The sequence below is a fragment of the Palaemon carinicauda genome, chromosome 42 (assembly GCF_036898095.1).
Source record: "Palaemon carinicauda isolate YSFRI2023 chromosome 42, ASM3689809v2, whole genome shotgun sequence".
Taxonomy (NCBI): Eukaryota; Metazoa; Arthropoda; class Malacostraca; order Decapoda; family Palaemonidae; genus Palaemon; species Palaemon carinicauda.
In genome coordinates, this window is record NC_090766.1 from 54,006,203 (window position 1) to 54,016,782 (window position 10,580).

The window sequence follows — 10,580 nt, forward strand, 5'->3', positions numbered from 1 at the left end:
GCTCTACCTTGAGCTAGGTCTTAAGACAGAGTAGCAGACCTCTCGTTCTAATGGTAATTATCGTCTTTGACTCTGTTTCGAACAATCTTGTTCCTCACAGGAAATCAAACCCTATGCTTGAAATGTGACCATGGCCCTAAGATAACTTAAGCCCTTACAAACCCTTGATGAGAGCCACAGACAGGGATCTCACTCTTAAGACAGTGTTTCTGTTACCCTTAGCCTCATACAAAAGAGTAGGAGAAATACATGGCCAATCATATTCAGTGTCACATTTCTGACAGTGGAGACAGATTTTGTTCTCGTTTGTTCCCAATTTTGTGGGAAAAACAGAAAACCCAGCGATCAGTGATTAGGTTTGATTCTTTTTCAGTGCAATATCATTGCTGAAAGAAAGGACAGGTAATTCTGACTACCTGCTTTTGTGTCCTGCAAGGGCAGCGAGGCTTGCATAAAATAAAGAGACCTTGTATACCGCAATTATATAATCTCTTCATTATAACAGGAAGGACAAAAAAGGAAAATCTCAAGAAAGTTCATTTCTTGGCTTTGGGAGGTCATCAGTAGAGCCTACAAAGAAAAAGGAGCTGATATATTAGCCTTGCATCCATGAAGTCGGAGGGATTGGTACTATATTAGCCTTCTGAAAGTATCATTTAATTGCCCAAGTATTAGAGGCTTGTGTCTAGAAGAGACAGACTACCTTCACAGCACATTGTCTTTTGGATTGTATGCACAAGTCCCTAGATACATTGTGGAGGCCCTGAGGTGGTTGTCCTTTTTTTTTTATATAGCGTTGTGTCTAAGATAGTGTTTACATAATGTTTTTTAGGTTCAAGAGTGAGAATGACTGGTCTTCTTTCCTTCTATCCCTCTCTTGGGGTCAGCCAAGCTGGAAGGTACACTGAAGCAGGGTAGCACACTAGTGATAGGTAGTCACTTTACCAAGAGTAAAAATTCAGCAACCCCACACGCCTTTCGAGGGGGAGTTAGACAAATAAGGCACACCCAATGCTTATACGAGCCTTGTTGGGAACTGTATTCCCATTATTGATAGGTTGCATAAAAATACCCCTAGGATGTGATTCATTAGGTTAATCAACCGTGGGGCATAGGATGTAAAGGATTCTTTGCTTTGATCTTGTCTCTAGACTGAGCATTGTGATCCCATGGTGTTAAACCAGCTGTTTGGTAAAGCAGGAGTTCATCTGTCCTAAGGATGACTCCCCTACTAAACGGACGAAGTTTTGTGTTCATATAGGAAACAAATCAGAAATTTTATAAGTTATTTGTATTTTTCCAAGTCATACAAACCTAGAAGTCCTTTAGGGTTCACTTCCTGCTACATCCACCTTGCAAGTCCTAGGCAGAACGTGAATGGAGGCTCTAGTTGCTTTCAGACCCAAGCTACCAGTCATACTGGGTGGCAGTTGCCAGAACCTCTAATTCTTCATTGGCTGTTTACCAGCTGTTGCCAGAATCTACCCCTCTCTATAGAACTTAAGTTTGTTTAGCTAGGAAAAATAAAAATTTTAACAAGTAATTTCTAATGTTACAGTATCTAGCAGCTATTATTAAATATCAAAGTAATTTTAAATGAAACTCATTTTTTCCAAGGTCAAATTAAAATCTAGCAAATATGTTGTTTTCTATATTTTTTTTCTTTTTACATTTCAAGTTACATAAATAGATTAACATAACTGATGTGTCGAGTATTAAAGGAGGATTGCCAGAAGCATCCAATCAGATGGCTCCAGGTATGACCAGTCCACGTGCAGGGTTATAAATTAGTTGTATTGTTAAAAAGATCGAGATACAACAATATTCATAAGTTCTCTTTTTGAATGAACAAGTAAGGGGATTTTCATATAAATATAGTTCACACATATAGTTCACAAAGACTAAAAAGGTTAATAAATATGCGTTGTTTGCGATTAGATGGCTGTGGATGGCAGCCAGATAGCCCCAAGATATAGATACTGTATATCAATCTGGTATCAAGAAATATTGTGAAATATTTAGTTCTAAGTGCTGATGATTATTCTGCAGCTAGGGTGTGGAATAATAGATTTAATCATTATTGACTTTATATATAGGCTTTATTTACATAACTGTCTTTTTAAAAAGATATAAATGCTGTATTTGCATAGCTGACTTTTTGAAAATTATAAACTTTGCATTGTTTACTATTTACTTGATGAGCAGTGATCTGCTCCGCACTGGTGCACAATACTCGGCTGGTGTGGTTTATAGCACAGGGCTAAGTCAGTTGTTCTTAGTGTGTGAGCATTGGGTTCCCACTTGGTTTCTGCTTATTTTTTAGCGGGCAATTGCGACAGCCAATCTTCCCTTGAAGCTCTTGCAGATGGGTGGCAAATGACAGTTTTATCCATTATTGCCCTAGGTACACTGGAAATTGGTGATATTCTAGCTCTTCATCACATCAAGAGTATCTTGAGATTGTGATTGGCTATTTCATTTCTCAGCTGGAAGAGATACAAGAGTTTTCTTAAAGGGGGTCTGGATTTGGAGACCTATTGATATAGTATTGGCCTATCTGTTCTAGGGAGGCAATAGTCTTGTTTCAACTTCTTGAAAGGTAGTGGCCTGTGGGGCCAGACACAGATCGCCTGCATAGATAAATCTGCAGACTTTTGGTGGGGATGGTTGATCATTAGTATATATATTGAACAGCAGTGATGCAAGGACTGAACCCTGAGGTAGACCATTCTTTGTGCTTGCCTTTTGCTTTTAGTGCCATCCATCTCTACATAAAATTTCCGTTTTCTAGGTGGCTTTGGATTACATCTCCTATAGTCATGTTTTTTCTATATTTTGGATAGTTAAAGAAGTAGGCCCCGTGGGATTCACAGTTGTCTGCAATTCTTGGGTCTACAAATACTGCTTCAGTGATTTATCGCTGTTCAAATCCATCCTGTATATACTAGGTTAGGTTGAGGACTTTGCCACAGCAGGAGTATCCTGGTCTGTATCCAGCTTGGTCTGGGGAGAGGAGGTTGTGTAGTTTGAATTTTTTTTTTTTTTTTTTTTTTTTTATAATATCTTACAGTTTATAGAGTACATAATCATATGGGCCTATACCACCTTCGGTTAGTTGGGTCTTTTCAGTTTCAGAAAGGCAACTACTTAAGTATTTTTCCTATTTTCCGAGTATTTTCTTTGTTCTTGTGCATGAATTAAAGAGACAACATCCACTGTTGTACTTTTAGGACCAGGTGTTTCAGGAACTAGTTCAAAATCCCATATATTCTTGCAACCTTATTTGACTTCCGCAGTGGGACTTCTTTCTTCAGTTCACCCAAGGTAAGGGTGGAAAGATGTCATTTCTGTCTTGATAGGGCTGCCTTCATCTCCATTTGCTGTTGCTGTCTCTTCCTTTGGCGACATTCTTTTCTTTGTTGGCCATTTATAATCAGTTAGGTAAAGATGAGTCATTACTTAATGATTAGCAGGTATTGATAATAAAGGAAATGTGATGCTGGAGACCAATGTCCTGTACTCCTTGTATCAAGCCCTACTTGTCAAAGTCCGCATCTGGAATGATGGCAGGTCTCAACTAAATTTTTGGAAGTAGAGGATTTTAGTCAAATAGTTTGCATTAAAAAGAACAGTTAGGAAGTGCTTAAGACTATTTAACAATGTTTGGAATAAAAAAAAAGTTGCTGGAAGCAGATTTTTAAATTGGTAAAATAAAGCTGATCATGGATTGTTAGGTTCTTGGAAGCCATAATTTTCCTAGCTAGTCATTGAAACCAATTAAATTGTAACAGATTTAAAGCTAACCATGGCCTTTATCATTATCGCTAGTCTACCTTTAGAAACAACCTTAAGCATGGCATAAACTGTAAGTGCTGGGTTTGTGGCCTTGTAATCATGGAGTTGTTCTTGGTTTGCTGCTGTTCTATATTATGCTTTCTTTGATATTTATTTTCTGTAAATTCTTGGCTTTTTACGGGTTACAGTTTTTACTGATTAGGTATATTTTGGTATTTTTTTTATCTAAACAGACTCTTTAGAGGTAATAGTACTGTACCATGGATTCTTGATTGACAGTTAAAGCTCTTTACATGGTTCCTGGAGTCTGCAAAAAACTTTTCACATCCCTACAAGTGTATACAATCTTCATGGCTCAAATACAAAGAGGCCCTCTGGAAGTATACATTTAACAAATGGTGTAGAATATATTGTCATGGGCTATGTATCCTTGTGCAATTGTTTTCTTAAAGCATCCCACTTGTCTTATATATCTGTAAGGCATCTCAGGGAGGGGTACTTTAAATCTTCTTCTTGTCAGCATGGTTAACAGTTATAGGTAGGCCTTAACTTCTCACGAGGTCTTGGGGCAGTATGACATAACTTATCTCAGATGCGAGCTCTTCAAGCAAAGATTATAGTCTTTCCCTCTATGGCTACACTACCTGAACATGGAAAGGAATAAGAAGGTAACACACCTACAATGAAATACTAAAGATTACCCTGTATTACTTCCTTGAGAAACTGCAGGCAGTCTGCCTCCTCTTCCTCATTGTCCATATCAGCAGAAGCTGTGCTTGCAAAAGTATAGGAGTTTCCTTTATAACCATGGCAAAAAGGAAGCCATTGCTTAATGATAAATTTTAATTTGATAAAAGAAACAGCAAACGAGATGAGGAGTAAGTTCCTGTGCTCCATGGTTCAATCCTTACTTGCCAAAGTTGGCTCACCGAAGGACGGTTGGCCATCATTATTAAATTCCTTGAAGAGTACTGTGGTAAAGTAGTCAGTCAAAACAGACCCGCTAATTGGTTAGAGCCATTTAATGTAGAGCTGGGCAGGATTAGAATTTTCCAGGCATCCTTTTAAAGCTTCAGTTATCAGAATAAGAGTGAGTCCTACTATAGTATAAGTCTAGGAGTTCATGGCCTTTTGTTGTAGAGTTGTCCTTGGTTGCTTGTGATCCATATTCTGCTCTTGCCTCTTTCTCTTCTCCATTCAGTTCTTAGCACCAGTATCTCTCTCTCTCCAGTTGACAATTCAATGGTCACTCATAATGGACAGTTAAATACCTCTGCACACTGGCAATGCAGTATTGCTCTTTGATCTGCATGACCTTCTTCCAAAGAGGTCTCCTCATAGAGTATATGGTTAATTTATGGTGATTGATCCATTGTCCTGGAGAGCTTCTCATACAAATCAAAAGTATCCTGCTTCTCCATCCTCATGAAAGAATCTTTGGTATGGTTTTATTATATTTTGTATGAGTGCAGTACATTTCAGTTTTTGGTATTGCTGAAATTACTCTAGCATTGAATGTGTTCCCCTCAGCAGTTGCACAAGATTGTTCTTTCTGGACCTGTAATACAGAAATTATTAATAAACAGCTATCAATCTTCAGAGTCACTGTTCAATGACTTGCCAAACAGTTTAATTCTTATACAGATAAGATAAGTTTTGTCCCAGGCAGATGTACACATTTCCTGGCATATTTCTTAAACGTTCGCCGCTTCCCTCATAACTGTGATAACATTAAACAAACTATCTTTCACTTTAGAGGGTGTCAGATTTATCTGTTTAGATGTTGTTACCAAAATAGCAAGGGGAATAAGAAAGAAACTGGTATCTTAAGCAGCTTTTCTATATGGGATAGTTTGATTATTCCATACCTTAGTGCTTTGCCTGCCCCAACATTGTATTACATTTTGTAATATCATAAATGATGTATCATTTACTGTGTTCAGTATTTATAACTATATTAATGCACAATAATGTCGTACCTTGCCATGTATTTATAGGCAGTTTTTACTTGCCCCCAAAGTTTTCTACAGCATACAGTACCCATGTAATCTGAAACATTCTAATGAACCCTATGTTGCTCCTCCCCAAACATTCTAATGAACCCTATGTTGCTCCTCCCCAAACATTCTAATGAACCCTATGTTGCTCCTCCCCAAACCAGCACTAAGGCATCACTGATGCTGTTATTGGTGGACAGGGATGAAGAGGTAGCTTATTGCTAGAGTTCCCGGAATACCTACACTAAGTATTCCAGGAAATGGAGTAATTAACTGCCCTATCACTGTCCAGCAGTAGCAGCATTGGTGATGCCTGCTCGAGTGTTGGTTTGGGGAGGAGCAATATGGGGTTTATTAGTGTTTCAGGATGCTACAGTACTGTAAGCTGTAGAGAAAACTTATTGGGGCAAATAAAAACTGCCTATATATACATTATAATGTACGGCAATATTGTGCACTAACATCAGTTATAGATACTAAACTACTAATTAATACATTCATCATGCTACAGTAGAAAAATGCAATGTACAATATCAGGGCAGGTAAAGTACTTACCTATAGAATATCAGTTTGATTTCTAAGTATCAGTTTGATTTCTAAGTATCCATATAGAAAACCTGCTTAAGATATGTAGATTTTTTTTCTATTCCCTTTGCCATGTGGGCAGTAGCCTCTGGAGAGAATAGTCCTACTAAAGTGATAGTAAAATATAGTTAGTTTAATGTTGTCAGATCTGTGAGGGAAGAGGAGAATGTTTAAGAAATATGCCAGAATAATCTCTCTACATTATGTACAGGGCAAAGAAATGTCTTGTCTGGACAAGAATTAAGCAGTCTAGCCAGTCTTTGATTCCTTAAGGCAACCAATAGTTAAAAAACTAATAATGGGTTTGTAAGAAGGCAAAACCTATTAAATTCCTATAAACACTTGTGAATGTATTTTTTATTTTTCAAATATTACTCATAATGTTTAGCAATTATATGCAGAAATGTTTGTGATTAATTTTTATTCAAGTGCACAGATGTTTGTAAGTGTATTAATTTTTTTTTTTTCAGGTGCTCAATATAGCTAATAGCTTTGGCTTTGCAAAATGAAGAACATAATAATGGAATACTTCACCTAATAATTTACTTTATCTGCTGTAAAAGTATTCCTTTTTAAATGCCAAGATGCAATAAGGACTTGGTTATATTTTAACAGGGCAGCTATATACAAGACTTCTTGAGAGCAGACCTTTACCTGTTATTGTAGTGATGATGTCCATGACTGTCCAACTTTTCTAGATTTGTTAGTTATATTATGTACAGTATGCTAACTGTGCAGTACAGTAATTGTTTTGCACTACACTTTAAAGGAGATTAATATTTTTAAAGCTTTGCATAGAATTATAAAGTTTTATACTTCAGCTTTATCTGTACAGAATTCTAAATTTTTGGATCTATGTCCTTTTAGATAATTTGTTTTAGCTGTAGTTTTAACTCTTAATTCTTGCGTACTTCCAAGCGAGAGCAATATGGTTGGTTTTGTTATTCTTTTTATAATTTAGCTTGAATACATGTTATTTTAATTATGTATCAGTTACTATTATTAGTTTAGCTTTTTATCCTTACATATGTTAATTCAATATTGTATCAGCTATTTATGTATTTATTTATTTATTCACAATGCTCAATTGCATATTTTCCATTTTGGTCTGTATGAATGGCTATGATCTCAGTTTAAAGATACGTATGATAGTTTAATGCCGTGTGTGAGTATGTGTGCAACCTCTTCTTAATGGAGCAAGTGATCTGTTTAAATGGTGTGCCTTTTTGCATAACAGTGAACACAAAACTACCAAAACAAATGTAATGTACGAGTGATTGAGAATGCATGTTGTATAATATTGTACAAAAATTATACTGTTATACTTACAAATAGAATTTTGAGGTTATCAAAGGTATTTTAATCCACCCCTAGTGTTGAGACGATTGCATTTTCCTGAAATGAATATAATTGGATTAACGTTAGCTGCATGGACAAAATAGTGGAAATGTAAAGAGATGTACTGTATGGTGTTATTCACAAGTATTGTACATCCCAACAAACTTATTTATACTGTACAGTTTGAATCTTTTGAATAAAAAAAAAATCTCGGGTAAATTGATAAGACTTATCAAGCCAAATGATGCTGCTAACTGGGAAAATTTAGAAATGAAATTATGAGCAAGTAAAAAAAAATGACAAGAAATTTCTGTTTATTTATAGATTTTTATAACCAACATACACACTTCACAATTAGTCACAGTGGCTTATGAAAAGTTTCAAAGGCATAGATTTATGAATAGTAGTATCTATAAAGACAAGTAATTGGGCTCATTATACAGACACTATTTCTCCTTGAAGTTCTTCAACTTTTTTTTTTTACTGGAAATTTTATTATGCCCCATTATTTGCCATCATTGAATTGAAATTGTGCTCCTCTTCCAAAAACTAATTTTGTCTTTTTGCTACCAGCCCTGTCCTCTTCTCACTGCCACAATTGCCCTTGTCTTGTTGTCGTGCCTGCCCTCGTCACGCAGTTGCCATTACCCCCGTATTTTCACTGGAATTGCTCTCGTCTCATCTGAACTTGCCTTATTCTTGTTGCTGGCCTTGCCCATTTATTGTTGCTGGCATTGCCCTTCTTTTATTGCCTACCTTGTCCTCTATGCTGGCATTACCCTCATCTCATTGGCCTTCCTCTCCCTGGTGGCATTGCCCTCTACGCAGCCACCATTAGTACCCTCATCTCGCTGCCTTCATTGCCCTTTTATTTTTGCTGGAATTGCTGGTCTCTTTGCAGGCGTCGCCCTCATCTGAACTTGAATTATTCTTGTTGCTGGCCTTGCCCATGCATTGTGGCTGGTATTAGCCTTATTGCTGGAATTGCCATCCTTGACATCATCACGATGCTAGTATTGCCCTCTTTTCCAACTGCATTGGCCTTGTCTATTTCCCTTGTGTTGCTGGTGGCATTGCCCTAGTCTCCAATTGCCCTTGGTTTGCTGAAGGCATTGCCCTAGTCTCCAATTTCCCTATGGCGGTTGGGGGCATTTTCCTTGGTTGTTGGGGGCATTTTCCTTGGTTGTTGGGGGCATTTTCCTTGGTTGTTGGGGGCATTTCCCTTGAATTATTGGAAGCATTGTCCTTGGGTTGTTTGGGGCATTGACCTAGTCTCCAATTGCCTTGGATTGATGGCGACATTGCCCTTATCTGGTATTGCCGCCTGTTAGTGATATTGCCATTATTTACTATTGCCCTGTTTGTTAGCAATATTCTCTGACCTTTTTGTTGGCAATATTGCCTTCATCTACTATTGCCTCTGTTGGCAGTATTGGCCTCATTTACTTTTTCCTTCCATTGGCAGCATTGCCCTCATCTACTAATGCCCCAGCTAGTGGGCAGCATTGGCTGCTTCTGCTATTGCCCTTCAATTATTGGTGGCGTTGCCTTTGTCTGCTATTGCCCTTGGTTTGTTGGTGGCATTGCCCTGTCGTTGGCAGCATTGCCCTTTGGCTGTCGGTGGCATTGCCCTTGGCTGCCATTTCCCTCTGGAGTTTGTCTGCATTGCCCTCTTCTGCCATTGGCCTTTGGTTGTCAGTGGCATTGCCTTTATCTTCTATTGCCCTCTGGTTGTCGGCGACATTGCCCTCCGCTCCCATTGCCCTCTGGTAGTTGGCGGCATTACCCTCGGCTGCCATTGCCCTCCGGTTGTTGGCTGCATTACCCTCGGCTGCCATTGCCCTCTGGTTGTTGGCGGCATTACCCTCCGCTGCCATTGCCCTCTGGTTATCTGCGGCATTACCTTCCGCTGCCATTGCCCTCTGGTTACTCTGGTTGTCGGTAGCATTGCACTGTTTTCCGGCGGCATTGCCCTTGGCTGCAATTATCCTTTGGTTGTCGGTAGCATTGCCCTTAGCTGCCATTGCCCTCTGGTTGTCGGCGGCATTGCCCTCAGCTGCCATTGTCCTCTGGTTGTCGGTGGCATTGCCCTCGGCTGCCATTGCCCTCCGGTTGTCTGTGGCATTGCCCTTGGCTCCCATTGACCTTAACTCCATAGCCATTGCCCTTGGCTCCCATTGCCCTGTGGTTTTCGGTGGCATTGCCCTCGGCTGCCATTGCCTTCTGGTTGTCGGCAGCATTGCCATTGCCCTCTGGTTGTTGGCGGCATTGCCCTCGGCTGCCATTGCCCTCTGGTGTTTGTCCGCACTGCCCTCGGCTGTTATTTCCCTCTGGTGTTTGTCTGCATTGCCCTCATCTGCCATTGCCCTCTGGTTGTCTGCGACATTGCCGTCTGCTGCTATTTCCCTCTGGTTGCCGGCAGCATTGCCTTCGTTTGCCATTGCCCTCTGGTTGTCTGCGGCACTGCATTCTTCCATTGCCCTCGGCTTGTTGCAGCATTGCCCTCATCTGCCATTGCCCTCGGCTTGTTGCAGCATTGCCCTCATCTGCCATTGCCCTCTGGTTGTTGGCAGCCTTGCCCGTACCTGCTATTGTCCTTTGGTTGTTGCTGGTATTGTCCTCCGATTGTTGGTGGCCTTACCCTCATTCATCATTGCCCTCTGACTGTTAGTGTGGCATTGCCCTCTACGCAGCCATCATTAGTACCCTCATCTCGCTGCCTTCATTGCCCTTTTATTTTTGCTGGAATTGCTGGTCTCTTTGCAGGCGTCGCCCTCATCTGAACTTGAATTATTCTTGTTGCTGGCCTTGCCCATGCATTGTGGCTGGTATTAGCCTTATTGCTGGAATTGCCATCCTTGACAT

At 39.6% G+C, this 10,580-nt stretch overlaps 2 protein-coding genes across 7 annotated transcripts in view; one reads left to right on the plus strand and one right to left on the minus strand.

Moving 5' to 3' along the window:
* Nucleotides 1-7,668, plus strand: part of LOC137633242 (coiled-coil domain-containing protein 9-like) — a 132,389-nt gene extending 124,721 nt beyond the window's left edge. For 5 of the 6 annotated variants that reach the window (XM_068365438.1, XM_068365441.1, XM_068365437.1 and 2 more), the window contains one exon: nucleotides 6,848-7,667. The gene's annotated coding sequence lies outside the window, so the exon portion shown is untranslated. Of the gene's footprint in view, nucleotides 1-6,847 lie in introns of all 6 variants that reach the window. The other variant, XM_068365443.1, reaches the window with a different exon arrangement.
* A 1,579-nt stretch (nucleotides 7,669-9,247) lies between these two features.
* LOC137633159 (circumsporozoite protein-like) lies at nucleotides 9,248-10,192 on the minus strand. The gene has a single exon (XM_068365316.1). It carries the CDS (start codon nucleotides 10,190-10,192, stop codon nucleotides 9,248-9,250), a length of 945 nt encoding a protein of 314 aa, XP_068221417.1.
* Nucleotides 10,193-10,580: the final 388 nt, after the last annotated feature.